The following is a 20,222-nucleotide window of genomic DNA, read 5'->3' on the forward strand; positions in this document are numbered from 1 at the left end:
CACCCCCTGCAAAAGACAGACTTCTCTTCTGGAGTCTGCCAAGCAAAGCAAGCTCTGGGAAGGTGCCACGTCCCACCAAGGTTTGCCCACCTGGAGGAGAACGCATCCAGAGTCAGGAGGAACCCCAATGGCTGATCTATTGCTAATTCTACACTGGCCGCTGCCGCTGCACACCCGGCCATGCAGGCACATACCTAGTCCTAAGCCACCTGCATTTTATAAAAATCATTTTTTTAATTGAAGTATAGTTGATTTACACTGTTGTTAGTTCCAGGTGTACGGCAGAGTGGCCACCTGCATTTTGGAAAGTGAAATCTGACATGAGGAGCTTTTAAATCAGTCTTCACTCGATTGCTAGAGACAAAACATAAAGGAAGCAGGGTGACTTGGGTGGGGCCCATGTCTTGTGCTTGAGTGCTTTGGAGGGGCTGAGTTCCTCTAATCCATCAGGGACAGTGGCCTCAGTGTCCCCCCACCCCACCCCAGCTTGCTGCGCTTAGAAGCAAGAGGAGCTTGGAGCTGCCCTGCACCCCCAAGGGCTGGAGGACACAATCCCAGCCTTCAGGTGGTTGTGCAATGGCCTCGCCTTAAGGACACCTCTTAAATTGTTGGGGGGTCAGGATAGCACCCACCCAGGTCTGAGTCCTGAGCTTGCCAATGCTTTCAGGCAACTCTGCTCCTGAAGGATGAGCTAAAATATGTCATTCATGGAAGAGCTTCAGAAAAAGAAGAGATGATGTTTTCAGGAAGTCCAAGATGGCGGGCGGGCAGAGCCCAGAAAATCCAATCTGAAGATCCAGGCAGTTGGGAAGAGAAGAGATGAGTAAGCACAGAAACAGAGGGAGGTCTATAGGTTCACGTAATAACGACAGGAATGGTCTATTTGGAAATGAAAACAGAGCCCTGCCATGAACTCTACCTCCCAGCAGGCACGTCGGCATGAGAGGAGAAAGCACAGCCCACACTATGTTTACATTTCTTTCTTCTGTTAGCAGGGTGTGACTGGCCTGAGCCACTTAATATGGCCCTCAGTTTCATCTGTGAAATGGGTGCTCATGGATCGCTCAGCCCGAGGATCGAGTGAGCTAACAAGGTAAGTGTGAAACCACACCACGTGGACTGAACGCGTAGGGGAACTGTAAGTGTGTGACCCGGGAACGCTGATTCTAGGACTGACCATTTTGAGCAGAGGCCACTGCTGGGTCCCTCCCCCCATCCCACCATGGAGATGGCATCTCTTTCCAAGCAGGCCATGACTTGGAAAAGTAAAATTTGAATTAGGGAACCCATCACGCCCCTGTCCAGTTGGGGCTATTGCCGGGCTCTGGCTCTGGCTCCGTCTGAGGTTATCCTGGCCCTTCCCGTGCACATTCTAGCTGGGAGGGCCCGCGTGAGCCCTGCCGCCTCCAAACAGGTCTCCTCTGAGCCCCAGAGCTCAGGCGGCTCCTTTCCCCTGAGAGCCTTCATCCGAAGTGCGGCGTGTGAATACATGTAGGCAGCCGAGTTTTCAGGCTGCTTCCTATAATTTTCTGAAGACAGGAACCCTGACTTCTTTTCTCGGGCCCCTCACAGAACATAGAAAAAGAGGCCCCCAGAAATATGGACCATGCGTATTTGGTCCATGGACCAAATATGGACCATGGCTTCCTGGTCTTAGTTGCCGAGTTTTAACATTAGCCTTTTCTTCCTTTCTCCAGATTCCTATCAATCAGCTGGCCTCAGTCGCCTCACAAAGATCAGTGCCCATGTTCGTTTTCTGTAAACTGTTTAATAAATACATACTTCACTTTACATCAGTGTAGCCCATGATAAACCCACAGGAAACAAGAGCCACCAGCAGTGGTAGGATCAGAATACTTTAATAAGATAGCAGAGTGTCAAAATACATTTCCTTATAAAGTTAAGCTCCCGTATAGTAATAATGTTGTCAGTAGGAATTTGACATTTATAATAATGTTCACGAAATCATTATGTTGATAGATAAAGTTAATATGAAGTTTGGAATATTTTTCAGAGTGTTTTAGTAAAACTGCAAGGGTAAAATGCCCTTCATGCTGAGGCAAACACACAGAGAAAATCAAACACCAGCGCTTACATGTCAGTAACCCTTCAAGTTCTGCCGCCTGCCGTACGTGAGGCAGGGCTGTGGTGCTCAAGTAACATTTTTGGCAACACAGTGACTAGGTAATTTTTCTTTTGAGATTTAAATTTTATTTTGCTTGGGGCAGTAAGTCCATCCAGCCTTACCAAATTCTTGGCTTGCTGTGTTTTGCTTTGTGTGTTTCTAGAAACTTCTTCATTGTACCCATGACGGAAAAGTTTCACGTGATTGCTATTTCGAAAACAAATGGCATCGTCCCTCTTACCTGGTGAGTTACAAGACGCTCTGAGAACACTGTTTTCAGTGCTTCCTACCTATACACGTCACTTCTGGGGACAGACAGACCTCAAGGAGGGCCAGGGGCTGTCCCCGGAGGTCTGCCTGCTGCACCTCGGCCGTGTAGGGCGAGCTGATGGTGTGGCTGAGGAAGGGGCATGAGATGCGGCTGGTCAGGACCAGGAGCCCCCCTGTGTGCCCCCCTCAGTCCAGCTCCACGGGCTCCAAGGTGGTGAGCTGGGAGGATGTGGACTGGGTCCCTATACCATTTCTAAATCCTCACTTTCTTTCATGAATTCCCATCTAAACCATCTCATGGTAGTTCTGGAAATATCCAAGTGTGCCCCATGAAAGACCATTAGAGTCACACAGCTCAGTGCACTTGAAGGGCTGGCAATGAAACCTGAAGAAGAGTTTAAGGCGCTTCCCCTCCCTTAGATTTGTCCCTAGCCTCCACCCCTGACGTGCCGTCAGACCCTCTTGGCAGTAATAATAATACGTACATACATACAGAATACATACAGAACATGAGGAGAAGGCAGCTGGCAATGCTCCCGCATAATGATTCCACTTTCTGGATTGTGTGTCACGCCTGTGGCATGTCCCGAAAGCAAAAAGGCAACAGAGAGGGAGACCTTGAGCAGGGTTAGTACAGGCCCGTGGAGTTCTGTACAATTCTGCAGTGTCAGCAACACCATGAAAAAGAAGATTTAACAGCTTAAAAAAGATCTTAAAGTGATTTTGTGAGCAGGATTCCATTTCCGCTTCTAAGTTTTTAGATATTATAAAGTACCCATATATAAGATAAACACTTAACCCAGATATAAATTTTCTTTTTAAAAAACTCAGTTATGTTTTTGAATAATAATTTAAAAAACTCCACCAAATGCAGGGGGAAAACACCAGTTTAGGAAAAGCCATACTGTGTAACTTTCACAGATAACCACATACAACGGAGTTCACCCTTCACATTTTTTTTCCCCCAAAAAAATCGTATCAAAATTAGAGCAAAGAGTTGGCTAAAAAAAAAAAAAAGACTGAAATTTACAATACAGTGATTAGTTTTACAAAAGAAAGGAGGAGGGCTGAGAGAGAGAGGCCACAAATCAAGCTGAGAGAGCAAAATTATTTTGTTTCTCTTTGGCAACAACAACAAAATCCTTTTAGTTAAATGAAGCCAAAGCTTTCCCTAAAGGAGAACAAACAAACATACACCAAACTTGTTAGTATGAATTGTGTGTGTGTGAGAGAGAGAGAGAGAAACCCGTGAATAATATAAATTAGAAGTAATTGAAGTTGGGGAAAGAACAATCTTATAAAATTTAAGAACATTTCCATTGACAGAACAAAACATAGCAGGTAAAACAATTGTATTTTAAAAATATGAATAATAAAGTGAGCATCTTCAGAAAAAGGCCACTACTTGGTGACCTGGGCAAGTTTGCCAGGTAAGTATATCTTGTAAAAAGTGTGTTGGTGTTAGAAATATCTAGTTGCAAAAAAACAGACGGAGACCGTGAAGCTGGTGGGACGGCATGGGAAGGGGGTGCCTGTCAGTGGGTGGCCCTGGCTCAGGTGGCCTGGTCCAGGGCTCTGAGGAGGTCCCCTCCTTGGAGGAGCGTGGAGCTTCCTGGGACAGGAACGTTCACCTCACAGTCATATCTGGTCAATTCCGGCAGCAAGTAGGGCTCAAACGAGGGTCCGAGCAGCCGGCTTGTCATGCCTGAAAGAAGAGTTAGTGCCCTTATTTTCAAAACCCTAAATCAAACATCTGGAAAAGGGTCTATTCCATAAGAGGCCAGCATGGAGGAGACGTGTTGGGAAAGCAAGGGGCATTTCCGGTTTTCATGACTCGGGGGGCAGAGGTGGGGCAGCCCTCATTTCACTTTCTTCAATGTTGTCTGTCTTTCCCTAGTGACCCAGCCCATGCAGAGAGCAGGGACCCAGCAGAAAGCATGTCGTCTCCATCCCATCAGGTGAGAGGGGGCTGAGACCCCGGCGGGGAGAGTGTGCAGTGCAGACAGAGCAGGGAATGTTCGGGGGACAGGGAGGTTGGATGGAAGGAGAGCCCACGAAGGCCTCCTGGCCTGGGAGGTGGAGGCGTGAGCCAGCGCCTGGGCAAGGCTCGGGGTTGCCAACTGACCCATGCCCACTGTGCACTGGCAGCCGGAAGAAAGGCCGAACAGAGAGAGGGAGCTCTGAAGCAGCTGGTGCCTGCACGCACTTGCACACACACATTACATGCACGTACACAAAATGTACACACATGCGTATATACATGTGTGCACACACACAGGTCCTTCAAGGGCCTGACTTCCAGTTTCAGGACCCCCCACCCTTGGCTGCCCCTCTTTCTCATGCTGAGAAGGGGAGGCTCCCAGCACCCCACTTCCCAGGAAGAGCAGGCCCGGGTTCCTGGAGGCGGCTCTGGAAGCCCTTCGTCGGCCCCAGTAACGCGAGGCGCCGGCTCTCCCTTCCCCTGGCTTGGCCGCAGCACCTCATCCCCGGCCCCCCCATGCCTGCCTCCCCCACTCGACCTCGCTCCCTCGTGGACGGGGCGGGTCTCACGCCTCTCTGCAGCACCGCAGTAGCAACGGATACTTGCTCACCAGCCCTTTCTAATCCCCCCTTCTTTTACCCTAAGAAACGACCTGAGTTTAAAAAGAATATTATTTTTCCCCTGAAAAGGATGAGTTTCCACTCAAGGAAACTGGGTGCACAGCAGGGACGATAATGCTGGCTCCCACTTACTGCAAACACATCCACGGACTCTACACTTTGCACGCGAGCCTCTTATTTAAATGTGTGGCCGGCTCCGTCCTCCAGCTGGTCACGAGCAGAATTCTTAGCCCAGGCCTGTCTTGTGACTCTAAAGCTCTGAAGCACTGAGCAGCAGTTTGCCCCGAACCATATTGCTGAGGAAATTTCTCTTTTTTAGGGCAGGGGTCCAACAATGTTTCACCCAAACTACAAGCAACCTTTCCATGACAACATCTACATTTCACAAGATGGTAACAGACTAAGGTGGCCAGTCCTCCCAGAAAGCAAGGTCCAGTAGGGTGAGTCTTCCCAAACCAGCCTGGCCCCCCTCCCAGCAGCACGTCCTCAGCTCAGCTCCTGCCTGAGCTCAGAGTGATGCCCCCCCGGTAGGCAGTAACGCGAAGAACTGAGCAAAAGGCAGGCATAGGCTCGGGGGCTCTTAAGGTGGAAGAGCCCCGGGTGGCACCTGGTTAGTGGAGGGTTCCTTCTCGAGCCCTGTGGACACGTGGCCTTCCAGCCCCTGCTGCAGTACTTGGGGGAAAAGAGGGCTCGCCCTTCTCAAGGCAGCTGCCTTTCATGAGCAGGTTCATCCTGGAGCTGAGCTGAGACCCACTGCCTTGTCCGTCCCCTGGCCCACACCCTCCCAAACCCAGCAGCCCCTGGAACAGTGCCCCCATTCCTGAGCGCACCCACCTGACACCTTGTGAGCCGCTGGTAGGCCGTAGTCCTGGTACTGGGGGGTGTAACAATGCGGGGGGAACCCACTCTTGGCGGGCTCCCCGGGGCTCACGGCAGATGGCAGCTGTGGCGGTGTTAAGTGTCTCAGGGGCTGGCTCCCGCCTCTCATGGGATTTCGGATGAACTCATCTGAAAGGCCAAGTCAGACAGTGGGGGAGAGACCGTGACGCCCCCAGCGTCCCTCTTTCCTTCACACAAGGAGCCCAGAGGTTTCTGACGGCGGCACCCGGGAGGGAGTGGGGAGCCCCGCCACCGGCACAACGCCTTCCCCCAGGCCTGTGCTCACCACTGGGGACGTCTGCGCTCATCAGAGGGCAGTTCCCACTGCCCCGGAGACTCTTCATCCTTTTCCACATCAAGTGTGAAGTGCTGCTGCCTGGTGGATCCCCCTGGGGGTGGAAGTGCAGAGGTTGAGGGGAGAGGCCAGAGACCCAGGTCCTCAAGCTGCGTCAGGCTGAGGTGGGCAGCGCTCTGCGCCAGCCTGGCTCTCTGTGCTCAGCCCCCGCTCCCCGCCGGCCTCCCCAGGGGCGGCGCTCACCCCACTCATGTCTTGGAAGGCTTGCTCCTCGTATTCCAGCTGTCGCTTCAGCTTCAGCTTGTTGGAGAGGGCGACCATGGCCGGGCTCATCACATCTGGGCCCTGAGGCCCGAAGCCCTTTGCAGACCTGCCAAGCCCAAGAGATGGGCGTGAGGGAGTCTGGAGCCCCACACACCCAGGGCCCTCCCAGAACGAACACTCATGGCCGTGGCGGCTCCAAGACCCCAAATGCAGAGTCCTGAAGGAGGGGCGGTGGGCCTGAGGCCCGGGCTCTCCTTCCTTCCGCAGTGCCCTCTACCTCGCTCTACCTGGTGAGATGCTGAGGGTTCAGGGCACCTGCACCTCCCTCCACACGTGCCCGCCCGTACCCGGGCAGCCTCCAGTCCCGGTTTGCGGCCGCCCAGCTCCGTGACGGCAGTCTTTGGGAGGCAGTCTGCCCCATCGCCCCTGCCCTGCCTGGACCGCCCCCCACCGAGAACCAGGGAGGGGGCTCTGTAGAAGGCAAGGGCCCTGGGAGCTTGAGGTGAGTTCCCAGTGGGTGGAAGGGACTTGGGGGAGACGGGGAGGGTGTGCTGGACCCCGGCAGCCGAAGGCAGGGGGAAGGCACGGGCATCTTTTTGCTTTTCTCAACCAGGCTTCCACGGCCGAGCCAAGGACCCCTCCCTCCGTGTTGTGCGTGTGGCTATTGTGCGGCTCAGCTCACGAGCTCTGCATAAAACGAGGCACTCTGAGGGGTGGTCCGGAGAGCCACTGTGCTCAGGGCCCTGGACAAGCTCCTTCTCTCCCTGGCCGCAGGGCCCTCGGGGTGTCCTCCAGCCCAGATAAAACGTGTCCCACTCGAGGCCTCACATACCTAGGGGCGAGTCCCCTAAAGCCCGAGCTCTCAGAGTTCTGAGAAGGGCTGAGTGGAGTATCAGACCCCTGTGGAGTGGGAATTGGTGATGGGGCGGGGGGCCTTTCGGGGCACCTGGCTGTCCCCTCCCTGTACAGCACAGCCTTCGCGGAAGCAGCCAAGGGTCTCTGCCACTTACCTCTTCTTGAACACGGAGAGATGGGGTGCAGTGACGGGGGGCCCCAAGGGCGAGGCCCCCAAGGACTCCACGGGATCTTCGCCGGGCCACTTCGTGGGCCCCACGTGTAAGGGCGGATCAGGGGGCCACTGTGTGTTGGATCTGCCCCCCATGGAGGAGAGAGGGGTGCAGGTCTGGCCACAGCACTGTGGCAGGGACACCTTGCTCCCACCGTCAAAGAAGATGAAGGACACAGGCCGCTGCTCGGGCTCTATCTTCTTGCTTTCCAGCTGATACTTGTCCAGGAGGAAGGGGCTGTGAGCGGCCATCGGGGCCAGTGGCTGGAAGATGTTCGACATGGTACTGAAGGAGTGCTGGGGCGTGGACTGGGGTGTCTCCGGCAAGAGGCTCTCCTCGGGGCAGATGGGACTGAGCTGGAAGTCCTCCCCGTCCATGGGGATGTAGGGTGCCAGGGTCTCCAGGTCCAGCTCATTGAAGTCCGTCTGAGGGGAGACAGACCACAGGCAAAGCAGCTACAGCAGCTGGCGCTGCCTCCGGGATACTGTTCCATCTTAGCCCCTCGTCCTCCCCACCCCACCCCTGCCAGAGGCCTTCCTCCCGCAGCTTCCCGTGCATGTTCTCCCTTGGTCAGCCTGTGCCACCAATCCCCAGTCATTTGAGTCTCCACTCAGGCATCCTTCCACACCCCCCCTGGTGCCACGACCTCCACCCAGCCCCAAATGCTCTCCTGTCTCCCAGTCCGAGCCCAGCCTTCACTCCCACACGCTGGGCAGGCCCCACCTCTTCCACGAAGCCATCCCTGCCCACTCCGGTGAGCACGATGGCTCCCAGGGGGCCGAGGGCAGCTTTGTCTTCATCACCTCACGTGCCCAGCGTGTATCGGTGGACTGCTCATAGGGTAACCGTGGCCCAGTGCTACCTGTGGGACCTTCATTCTGATCAACAAGAACTCAGACATGAACCCGCAAGTTCCCACTACCATGATGGGCACCGTAGGGAATTCTCACAAGCAGACGCAGAAAAATAAATGTTTCAGCCCTCACTGGGGGAGGCAGCTGATTACAACCACCTGAACTGTTAAAGAGCAGAAGCAGACAGTGATAACCAAACACTAAGTAACGAATCTTATAGGAGTTCAGAGAAGAACGTGCAGGGGAGAAACGGAAAGTTTTGCAGAACAAAGATACAAACTGAGGAGGCAAGGCAGAAATCTGGATGCATAAATGGGGATGAATGACTTTCCTTTGGGTTTTGTGACCCACATACCCATCTACCCACACCCTAGCCTGTTTACACAGGTTTTACAAGACGTTTGGCCTTATGTAATAAGTTTCTGAAAAGTTACGTGTAAACAAAAAGTTGTCCGATGTCATTTTAAAATGCATTTAAAATAAGTTATTTCAAAGAATCCTAAAATGGAAATGTTTGTAAAGGGAATAATTGTTCCCTATGTTCACAGAAGTCATATACATCGGGGTATGCTTTTTAAATGCAGGGATCCTGAAAGAAAGGTTCAGTTGTAGTTTTCATGAGCATTAAGAAATATCCAAGTTAGGAGGACATAAATATATCGAGAGTTAAAAGTAGAAGAGCTGGATTTGACACGGGTAAAGCAGAGAGCAGAAGTGAGAGAAGCAGACGACCACAGGCTCCGTTTCCCTGCACCCTCACCCAGTTGAGGGACTGTGGCCTGGGCCAAGCATTCCCACTAGCCTTTGCAACAAAGGGCTGAGGCTGCAAGAAGAGACTTCAGCCTTCGCCACCAGCAGCTGGTAGGCCTGGCCCGCCACTCCAATCTTCCCCACGGCCACCTACCTGGGTGCTGCACTGGTCTTTCGCCTCTGTATCCATGGCAAAGAGCTTTTCGATCGCTTCAATCTTCAGATCGTCATCCAGAGATGTGTAATAGTCTCCGGGGCTGCTGGGCTGGGGGGCCAGGAAGGAAGGTGACCAAGTCAAGGCTACGGCACTGGCTTCCCCAGAAGGCCAAGGTAGAAGGAGAAATATGTTTCTGGACCCACAGATTCAACTCTATTCCACGGAATAAGAATTTGTAAAGAAACCACGCCCTAGGAGCTGTGGGAGCCTCTCTGAGTTCAGTCTCCTCGTCATAAAATGAGGCTGCCTTGAACAGCAAACAGGATAGAGGCATGGCTGGCCGGGCTCTGCGCCCCCAGCAGGATGGTTACTGCCCTCCCTGGGGACTGAGCTCGGGGCTCACAGCTGTGTGCCACTTGGCCCGTCTTCAAGGACCTGATCACATAGATGGGGGTGGATGGGTACTGAGAGCAAGCGCACAGCTCTAATGCGTGGCAAGTAAGTATCACAGCCCCCCAGGGGGCTCCTGAGTAGGAGGAGGGCAGGCCTTGGGTCTGGCCTGTCCGCTCAGCCGTCCGGCAGCAGCCAGAGGAGGAGCCCACCCTCTCCATGGCCTCAACCCCAGGGGGCGCTCACCGTGGAGCAGCTACTGCTGCTGCTGGCGGCACTGGGGGTGGTGCTCCCCGGGGCGGCTGCCTGGGGCACGGTGAAGGCGGGCAGGCTCCCGGCCTCCGTGTGGGCGCCGTGGCTCCTGGGCTCTCCGGCCCACTGCTGGCCTGGTGGCAGAAAGGCCTTACCGTAGGCTGAGGACTCCTCAAAGTTCTGGCTCCCTGTGGAGACAAGGGCCTGGCTTGGTCCGCACCCCCGACTGCTGGGCTCACCCCAGGGCAGAGGAAGGACGAAGGATGCACAGGTGACCCTAAAGGGGCCTGCAGCGTGCCTGGGGCTCGGCCCCCGTGTGCTGAGGCTTCGCTGGGACAAAGGGGCCTTCAACTGGGGCTGGGGTTCAATGTACAGACCCCCTTTAATGGGAACACCCTGCTGAAGCCTTTAATTTTCAAAAACTAAATGTATTAGGAGCCACTCTTCCCTGAAGGGCAATCCAGAACGTAGAGGAGGAGGTTATGAAAACTGGGCAATTTGCCACATTGCTGCCGCGAAACTGGGAAGCTGCGTGACTCCTTGTCCCAGGGCTGCTCTCTGTGATTCGCTGAGATCACCGTTCCCCGGTGGCCTCTCACAACACAACACCTAACGGGGCTGAGCCAGTCCAGAGCAAGCACAGGGTGGCGTAGCTGTTCCTTGAGCGGCCACAGCAAGGCTGGGGGGTGACCGTGGGTTGCAACATGGGGAAGAAGGGGCTTCCTGCGTTCAGAGCGCGGGGCAAGAGCTGACAGCTCCGCTGGGGCCACCAGGACTCACATCCCCGTGGCACAGGCAAACGTTGAAAGAAGTGCATTCGAGGGCTTACTCCCGGGCCTGAATCTTTTCTCAACCCACGTTTCTGGAAGGATTTCTCCCAACATTATTTCAACCTAGCAGGCCTCTGCCTAAACAAGCAATCTGTCCTTCAAGGTGCAGATGGAGATCTGCCAACCCTGTGGAAAGATGCCCGTGGCCTCGGAGCAGATCCCTCTCGTCTCAGGCTCCCCCCTCCCCACGGTGGAGAATCGACCAGAACACCCCCACCCCCCACCACCCGCCCCTGCTCAGCGCTTTACGAGGTCAGAAATAGGACGGGTCTTATGCTGCGGTGAGTGCACGTGCCCAGCATAGGGTCTGTCCACCAACGGATGATCAGCAAGACTCAGGGCAGGCACACGGCAGCTCTGCTTAAGGAAGAGCTGTGGCCAGGGAGGCCTCCCCCCGCCCCAAGAGGGTTCGACGGGCCCTGGCTCAGCGAAGCGGCACCCACCGAAATCCAGAGAAATGATGGCATCTCCTGCGGTGGGTGCGAGCTGCGCCAGCTCCTCGGGCTCCTCCTTCAGCTTGGTGAACAGGAAGTTGCTCTTCTCAGACGCAGCCACCTTGCCGCTGTTGTCAAAGATGCTGTTCATGGTCATCAGGTGCGGCTTGAACGGGGACTCCGTCTGGTCCATGGAGAACACCACGTCGTTCTTCTCAATCTCACTGGTGGGACAAGAGCGAGCTTCAGACCGTCCATAGTTTCCAGCAAAACTCTTTTACTCTCCAGACACATGGAAGTCCTGATAGCTAAGCCTCTCAGACAGAAACACGGGTACGGACAGTGTGTTGGCATTCCGTAAAGAACCGTGCACTGGAAGTTTGGAGTCGTGGAGCTAGCGACGCGGAGAGCACCCACTGAGTGTGTATCTGTCTTGGATGCTGTGTTAATATCGTACGTGGGCTGCGTGGTGTGCATGAGACTTGAAGGCTTTTGCTTTTGTTGCACCCCAGCAAGGACTTTCTCTAGGTTTCTTCCCAGGTGCTACCGAGCAAAGGTGTTACATCTTCTCCCAAAAAGTAACAGTGGTTCTCTTCCCTTGGTTCCCATTCAGAATGCACTTAAGTGACGACTGTGTTCTAGCTGCCTCCCCACGTGGGTCAGAGGCATGACAGATGACAAAGGGGGAAGGGGCAGAACAAGCCTGTAAGGGGAAATCCCAGTGTTTCACTGTTCCCAGGACGCCCACTGCAAAAGAGCTCGCCGACGTGGTGCCAGGTCCTGAAAGGCTCGGCATTCCTGGGCTGCGTCCTCAGTCTCAGGAGCACCCTGCACCCCAGCCTGCTTCCCCTCCCCGCCGGCCCTCACATGCTCACCTCAGGACGTAGTTCACACACATGATGCACTGGGGCTGCAGGTTGCGAGGGTTGTAGATGACCGTCCCCTGCGTCTCCAGCCACACGTAGCCCCCGTGCTTCGCAAGCATCCGGTACTGGCCACTCACCACCTGACCCTTGGTGCACACTAGGGGAGGAGAAATGGGACCTGAGGTCAGGAGGTGGGGGAGGAAGACCCCACGGGGAGGGCAGCGTGCAGGGGAAAGATGGGGGAGAATGAGCTGGCTGGGAGCTTAGAGCATCTCGCCCAACTCTTCATGTTAAACATGAGGAAAGTAACCAGAGAGCTTAACTGACTTCCCTAGGCTGGCTGTGAGGGAGTGGCCATCGCCAAGCCCTTGGCAAGTTGGCTCACCCCTGGCTCAGCTGGGAGCAGAAACCAAGAGCAGCACCTGCCCTTCCTTCCCCCCCAAGGGAAGCCTCTCCATGGGGTGCCCTGTGGATCCAAATGGGCACGCAGGGAACAGGCGAGCCTCCTCTGCCTCACACTACAGGCGGCAGGGTGCTTCCAAGCAGCGTGGACAACGCCTGTCCTCGGGCAGCCACTGGTAGCAGGCCCACCATCGGCACTCTGCTTGCGAATAAAGGCAGTTTAAAGAAACCCCCAGATATCCTCGATTGTTCCAGGTCATCCGTCAGACCTGCCGCCTTTGGGGCCACAGCAAGTCTGTGACCCACAGCAAAGGCAGCAAGTCCCCCGCCAGCCTCTACACACAGCCTCGCCAAAGCCCCGGTAAGTCCTCCCAGCCGCCCAGAGGGGCTGCCTGCGCATGACTTCTTTCCTCTTCCAGAATGCTCTAAATGTTCATTTAACGTTTGTTTTACTCTATAAAAACATCGGGGAAAGGGCCCGGCATCCCAGATTGCCCTCTTCCCCAGTCCAGAATGCTCCATCTGCTCCCATTAAAAAAAGAATCAACAAGTCCCTTTAAATGAAAGTTTGCTAATGTTAGGATTTCTGATAGCTTTCTGAACTGCCCATTTACTTTCCTTCTTGGGAATTCATTCTTCTGAATTCCAGTCTCAGAAACCCCCAAATCACAGAGAAAGAAGCATGCTGGCAGGATTAGGAAATCTTGGTTTCGGTTTTCCTCATCTGCAAAATGGGGTATTGACAATAATAACAGTAATGATAATAATAATTAGTACCCAGTGTCCCATAGCTGTTTGTACTGAGGACCAAATCTGCCTGCCTGGTTTATCAGGAACAAAAATGTGGCTGAATGTCACCGACAAATGCTGTATAGGAAAAGCCCCTCTGCTCCAAAGTTACTAACATGCACAGTGCCCAGGCCCTGTCACGTCTACAGGACACGTCTGTAGATAATGTCACAAGGGGCCCTGTGGGAGAACATGCAGACTCTCTAAACGTCACAAACCTCCCCACTTTTCCGTGTAGGCTCGGGAATCACTCCCCATTCACCACTCTGTGTGGTTGAGGAATGCAGCTAGGTTCGTACTAACCGTGCTTGTAATCCTTCACATTTATGTTTTTCTTGGCACATTTCCTCCTGTTCAGAAATTAACAAGCACCTCCAAGCTACAAGAAGCACTGTAACCATACTACACATAACTTACATGTGTATCCTGCTGTGCAGGGTTCAAAACCATCTCATAAGATAAATTCATTTCTGCAAAGGAATTGGAACAGTGCCTGGCACACAAAGCGTCCACAGGATTAGTGTTAGCATCACCTCGTTCACTGGACAGTGATACCACGAGGTATCTATTATTATTCCTGTTTTCCATCTGAAGAAACTGAGGCTTAGAGTGATTTGCTGAAAGGCCCCCTCAGTGGAAACAGTCGACAGGCTTATAGTCCAAATTAAAGGGTCCTAAGTCTTTTTGGTTTTGTTTGCATTTAAAAAAAGTCAACTTTGGTGAGGTTTAATTTACCTTCAATAAAAAATGCACCCATTAAAAAAAAAATGCCCCCATTTTAAGCACAGATCAATGAGTTTTGCCGACTGCACAGACCCTTGTAACAAGTCACCACAATCAAAGGTATAGAACTTTCCATCATCCAACCTCCCTAATTTCTTATACCTCTTGACAGTCAATCCCCATTGCCACTGATCTGTTTTCTGTTGCTATACATAGAAAGGATCTTCTCTCCATTCACAGGTAAGCGGGATCATACAAGAGCTCTTTCGTGTCTGCCTTCTTTTCACCCAGCATGTTTCCCAGAGCCCTCACGTTGTTGTAGGTATTCCTGGTTTGCTTTTCATTGCTAAGTAATATTCCATTGCATGGAGATACCATAACTAATTTATCCATTCACCTGTCAATGGATGTTTGCATTGTTTTCAGTTTTTGGTTATAATGAATAAAGGTGCTATAAACATTTGTGTACAAATCTTTGTATGGACATACAGTGTGAGTGCAGCTAGGGGTGCAATGGCTGGGTCATAGGGTAAGTACATGTTTCCTTTATAAGATACGGCCAAGTTATTTTCCAAAGTGGTCATATCATCATTGTCTAATCTTTTTAATAAAATCCTGTGCTGTAGGGAAGACAGATACCATCTTTTTTTAATATGAGGGGACTAAGGCCAGAGGGATTTTGACCTGCTTTACATCACACAGGACAACAGTCTGGGTTACTCGACAGCCTGTGGCCCGCAGTACAGTGCCCTCCTACTACATGCCCCCGGGCGACACTTCACTAGGAAGACTGAATTGGTGGTTGCTGCTGTCCTAAACCATCATGGACCCTTTGGCCAAAGAAATAACTCTGTCCTCCCTCATCTCCCTTTATCTACCCCCATTGAGGCTCCTATGCCCAAGAGACACGATTCTTGCACAATTTCAAGTACCTGGAGTTAACTTATTCATTAACTCATTAACTTATTCTTAATGCAGACAAGATTCAGGGATCTTATTCTTTTTGATTAAACAGTGCAGTGAGCAAAGGTTTTTAACTGCATTTCTAGCGATTGCAGGCGAGGGCCTGCTCTGTCAGTAGAATATAATTACGCCAGCTTTCTAATCATCTGCTCATTAATGCCAGCCTTGGTGAGGGGCCTGCTACTTGGTAGATAGGCTTTTTATGGCCTTTAATCTTGTTTTCCTAAGAGCACATAATGTCCTCACACAACAAAGAGAAACCAACCCCCCTTCCCCCAAACCCTTACCTTCTGAGGGTAACAATGTATAAATTACTAACCCATTTGGAAATGATGGCTTTCAATTATTTAAATTTGGTTTGAGGTCTGAGCTTCCCCAGTAATTTCAACGGTCAACTTTCACAGGCTGAAACACACATACGAGCATAAACTCGGGATGCTGGTGTGTAAACCTGGACGAGCCTCAAGCCTGGGCCTCCAATTATTCCACAGTATGAGTGTGGGTCTGTGGTGCAACTTTATCTGCATAAACCCAGCAAGAAAGACAGAGTCAGAGGGACAGAGAGAGAGAGAGAGAGACAGAGAGAGAGACAGAGAGAGATTGAGAAAGACTGAGAGACAGAAAAAGAGGGAAAGTGAAAGAGAAATAGATGCTTGTGTTTAGCTGGCATTAGCCCAATTTCCACCCCACGCACATCTCCCTTTGCTGGCTTCAGGCTGGCTGAGCAGAGGCCTGAGCTCAGAGCTGCTTTACTTGGCTCCATCAGGGGAAGACGGGAACCTGTGATTTCCATTTGGGTTATGAATTACCTTTAAGCGTGCCTAATGCTTAAAACCACAGATTCAATAAATCTGCACCATATTTCCCCTGGATTCAGCAGAAAATTAATATGACAATTTTTTACCCCAGCTCTTTTTTAAGGATCAAAGATTTTCTAAGAGAAGGAAAAAAAAAATCACTTTCATAGGCCTAGTGAGAAGCCATCATTTTTGTTCTCTTTGACAGCAGTTTCCTCTACCTTCCCACCCCAGAAGGTAAAGCACAATACTGTCCCGCAAGAATTTCCAGAAACTTTCGCTATTGTCCTCTACTTTGACTCACCCTTGGCTGAGAAGGAAGGCTAGGCTTTTCCCCAGTTTTACATCTAAAGGAGGGAAGCCCCAGAAAGCCAGGCACTGGGAATCTTTGGGTAAGCTGGGCCAGAGCCAGGCCCCTGGGTCCCAGTACCAGCATGACTTTGGGAGCTGAAACCACCATGGGCCAGAGAAGCATGGGGAATCCCAGAGTGGAGGCTGGAGCCACATCCTACAGTTTAAAGCTGGGGCAGGCTAGAGCTGGGCCACATCCATGGGCGCACAAAAGTACCTCCACCTCCCTCCCGCATCCCTGGGTCCCTGAATGGGGAAGCTGGATGGTTTGTTTTTTTGCTGGAGAACACAGTGAGAAACTTCTTTGAGATATCATTAGGGGCCCTGTTGCACTGTTGGATCAAACCCGAAAGCCATGAGGATGAAGCAAAGAAACCAATTAGAAAGAGAAGATCTCATTCCTTAAGAGAATATTAACTGTGCTTCTATACAGCTTATGGCCTGCTGATCTGAACTTCAGGTGTCCTAACCTTGGGATAGATGGATGGATTTAGGAACAACGGACAAGTAACTGCACTTCCATTTTCTTCATTGCCACTCCAAGGCCACAGCTAATCCTTGGACTCCAAGACCAAAAGGGCCACTGGGAATCTTCTCAGACTTACCCATTTTAAATCCTTCTGTAATCCTCTCAGCACCCCGATCTGCACTGGGGGCACTTATTTTGAAGCATTCTTTCCCAAATATGTTTTTTTTGCCCTTGGGTGTGTCATTCATTTAGTGCCTGTACTGTACCAAACACTATGCTAGATACTGAGGCAGAAGGTATGAACCGCCATGCTCCCACGGGGCCCAAAGCCCTCCTTCTTCCGCAGAATGCGATCCCTTAGGGCAGGGATCAATCCTATCAATTTCTATTTCCCCCAGTAGGCCAGGTATTGGGTTATAGACCCATAGTCCTTGCATGTTGATGGGCTGTATGGATTCAAGAAAATTGTCTTGGATCACCTGCAAATGGGAAGCCTTAATTGGGAACACAGTCAACTGAAATGCACTAGAACTGCCCTGTCCAGTATGGTAGCCACTAGCCAAGCATGACTACTTAAATTTAATTAAAACTAAATTGAAAAAATTCAGTTCCTCAGTTGCACTAGACATATTTAATATACAGCATAGCTCACATACGGATGACGCAGATGAAGAACATTTCCATTGTAGAAAGTTCTATCGGACAGCCCTGTTCTAGAATCCTTTCATAATTCAGGTTTTCTTTCAAGCTGCAAGGCACAATTTCCACACACCGTTACTGGGTTGCCTGGACAGCCTTCCCCAACTGAGTTCTCTTGATTCAGCAAGCAAGCTCTTGGAAAACCAGGACCCGCCTCAACACGTCTATTAGGTTGGTATCATGCACTCTCTACCTCTGTTTAGACCAATGCTCCTCCATCCTTCAAGGTCCAACTCAAGCGCCCTGTCTTCTCTCTTCCTGAACTCTCTCAGCCCTCTTCTTTGAATGGATGTACATGTTTCTATAGCGCATAACCCAAGTTGATTCCATGCTGTCTTGTATTACACTCTACGGGGCTGTTGCATAAGGTTAAGCAGACTGTTCACTGCATAAGTGTGCTCAGTGAGGTGGTAAGTAGGGACTGAGATTCAGCCCACCTTCCACTCTCCAGGCTGTACGCCTTGGTGTGTTTGTGTGTCCCCTACCCAAAGTGCCCTTTTCCTGATTTGCATGAGCATGTCACACAGGACGGTGGCAGCCTTGGTTCTCTAACCATCCTGCGGGCATGAGTCTTGTCTGCCACACAAGATGATGGCTCTGTGAAGGAAGCAACTGGATCTTCTCCCTTCTCACCAGTCACACCCCACTCAAGGCCAGATTCCACAGACATATAGGGCACTCCTGGTACTTACAGTTCTGGTGACTTTTGGTCATGTTCTCTGAGTCCAGTGCATGGTAGAACTCGTAGGCTGAGCGGCCAAGCAGCTCTTCAGGGTGGTAACCAACCAGTTCTGTGATTCTAAATTTTTTTAAAAAGCAAGGGGGAAGAGAAAGACCATATGAATATGAGCAGGGGCTCAAGGACCTTTATGTAGAAGGTAATTCAAATGCACACATTCAATGAAACACACTCGGAACGTCCCGGTTGTACCATTCATCCAAGCAAAAGAAAAAACCAACAACAAACATGGTGGTCAACCTGCAACTATGGGTCTACTGAACCTCCACTCTTCCTGCCCTTCCTGGATTGTGTCTGGGGAGGAAGGAAAAGCACCTGTTCAGGGGCTCCCTACCTCCCACCCCCAAATAGACACATGTGCCTTGCTCCAGTGGCCACTGGAAGGGGCTCTCATTGCCCCCTACCCACAGTTTTTGCAGACAAGGGAGCAGAGATGCAGAGAGGGTAGACAGTTTGCTTGATGTCTACACAAGTGTCCGGGGACAGAGCAAGAACGAAAATGGGAACATCCTGACTATTCCAGATTATTCTAGTAGAGGGCGATATAAATGAAAAGTGAAAATTATGTGGTCCCAAGTTGGGAAAAGCATGGAGGCGGCCTCTGCATGTGTGTTAACCATGGATTGAGGAGGGACCCAGGCAGGTAGAGCCCTGTCTGTGCTTAAACCTTCTCCCCTCGGGTCCTGTCTGGTGACCTCAGATACCTCCTAGACATCAGGTTTGCCTTCATGGGTTCTACTTGTTCTTGCTATCGCAAGGAAAGGAGGGAGGGCAGGAGGTGCCGAGAGGAACAGATACAGAATCATAGTCCTAGAAATGTGCCCCTTCGTTACACTCCGATAAATAGGCGGCTTCCGTGTAGGGTGTCTGCCTTAGATGGGAAGTGGGCAGAGAAAAGGCAAATGTGGAGAACGTGAAGAATCACTTAACTCTCTGAGGACCCTCTGCTCTGTGCTGGAACCTTTAAAATAAGCAAAGCCCTGCCCAAGAACCACCAGATTAGCTCTTTCCCACGTCATACCTAAACATTATTTCTCATCATCTTTGGTCTCTCACACTTTTTCTAACGGGCTCACTGTCTTGTTTACTTAGCCTATCACGAGCGAGAAGTGATGCTATATCCTCATCATTACAAGCTCTATTTTGGAATACATGACTCCGGGGGCACAGCCCTGTCACCTGTCCATGCTGGAGAGGAACAGTGTGGAGAGGAAAGCAGAAGCCGTGGCTCCTTGGTCTCCTGTCTCTACTCCTCTCTCCCGCTCCATACGGGTTTTGCACAGGTCAGACGAAATCATCCTAAAATATTATTTCCATTCTGTCACCCTCTACGTAAGCACCTCCAGCTTACCTAGGACCAACCACATCCAGAGTAAATAAACTCCACCTAACTTCTAAGGCTCCAGGGTCTTGTCTCCATCTTCCAAGCAGTCTGATTTGCAGCTGATCGGCAGCATGGCAGGTCCCCCCTCCCCGGTAGACCCCTCTCCTCGCAGTTCCCACCCCTGGCAAACCCCCGCTGGCCGCAGAGCCTTGAGGCCTTCTCTTCTCGGAGCCCTGACGATGACAGGGCCAGCTCAAGGTCCCGCCTTGTCCCTGGAGCTTTCTCCAGGTTTCCCCTTCTCATCAAGTCCTAACAGGCAAACACAATGTCACAAGGAGTAATGTATGCTTCTCTCCACATCCTAGGCTGCCAACCCCTGAGCTCAGGGACCACATTCTCCTTTGGCCTCCACTACCACGGGTGCTCAGTAAATGCTAGAGTAGCTGACCAATGGCCTGACAGTCTTTGGGGGCCTAAGGTACAATCAGAGCCCTGTCTAGCCCAGCACTGCTAAGGAACCTGGACACTAATGGCCCACTTTTCTTCCTAGAGCATGGTCACCTGTCTCAGTGCATGACGGTGCACACACACAGCCTTCAGCGCAGCCCTCACGATGCTCAATCCATCCTTTCTCCATTCCGTAAGGTGTGTCTGGTGTTGAAGTGGGCAGAGAAGAGGCAAATTCTCTGCCTAGGTGAGACTTGGGGGTTAAAGCCTTTGTAAAACAACGGGCAACACAACTGAGCTGAGAAGCTTAGGTCTCAGTTGATTTAGCCCAGGGGAGATTTCTCCAGTGAGATTCCAGCAGCTCACCTGCACCAGCCAGTTGGTCTCAGACCAGGAGGATCTGTCCCCTCACTTGGCCCTGAGCAGAGAGGTCTCTGAACTCATCAGCAACAGACATGTTCCTCAGTGGCCTACCTCCAGGGCTG

The 20,222-nt window shown here is 51.8% G+C and overlaps 1 protein-coding gene and 1 long non-coding RNA gene across 5 annotated transcripts in view; one reads left to right on the top strand and one right to left on the bottom strand.

Moving 5' to 3' along the window:
• Nucleotides 1–1,843: 1,843 nt before the first annotated feature.
• The window catches only part of EPAS1 (endothelial PAS domain protein 1), an 88,633-nt gene continuing 70,254 nt past the window's right edge, over nt 1,844–20,222 (bottom strand). For all 3 annotated transcript variants that reach the window (XM_067703061.1, XM_067703059.1, XM_067703062.1), the window contains 10 exons: nt 17,920–18,026; nt 12,044–12,191; nt 11,178–11,392; nt 9,899–10,092; nt 9,260–9,370; nt 7,445–7,926; nt 6,414–6,540; nt 6,162–6,264; nt 5,831–6,004; nt 1,844–4,100 (listed from right to left, as the gene is read on the bottom strand). In XM_067703061.1, the coding sequence (XP_067559162.1) occupies nt 3,949–4,100; nt 5,831–6,004; nt 6,162–6,264; nt 6,414–6,540; nt 7,445–7,926; nt 9,260–9,370; nt 9,899–10,092; nt 11,178–11,392; nt 12,044–12,191; nt 17,920–18,026 (1,813 nt within the window). In that variant the 3' untranslated portion in view covers nt 1,844–3,948. The remainder of the gene's footprint in view (nt 4,101–5,830; nt 6,005–6,161; nt 6,265–6,413; nt 6,541–7,444; nt 7,927–9,259; nt 9,371–9,898; nt 10,093–11,177; nt 11,393–12,043; nt 12,192–17,919; nt 18,027–20,222) is intronic.
• On the top strand, nt 4,273–19,364 carry LOC137205223 (uncharacterized). Of its 2 annotated transcripts, XR_010934057.1 has the most exons (5): nt 4,273–4,353; nt 5,316–5,436; nt 6,702–6,936; nt 7,048–17,398; nt 19,059–19,364. It is a non-coding gene; the product is annotated as an uncharacterized lncRNA (long non-coding RNA). The 2 variants fall into 2 exon arrangements; XR_010934056.1 differs by having other exon boundaries at nt 6,702–17,398.

The sequence above is a fragment of the Pseudorca crassidens genome, chromosome 14 (genome assembly GCF_039906515.1).
Source record: "Pseudorca crassidens isolate mPseCra1 chromosome 14, mPseCra1.hap1, whole genome shotgun sequence".
Lineage (NCBI taxonomy): Eukaryota > Metazoa > Chordata > Mammalia > Artiodactyla > Delphinidae > Pseudorca > Pseudorca crassidens.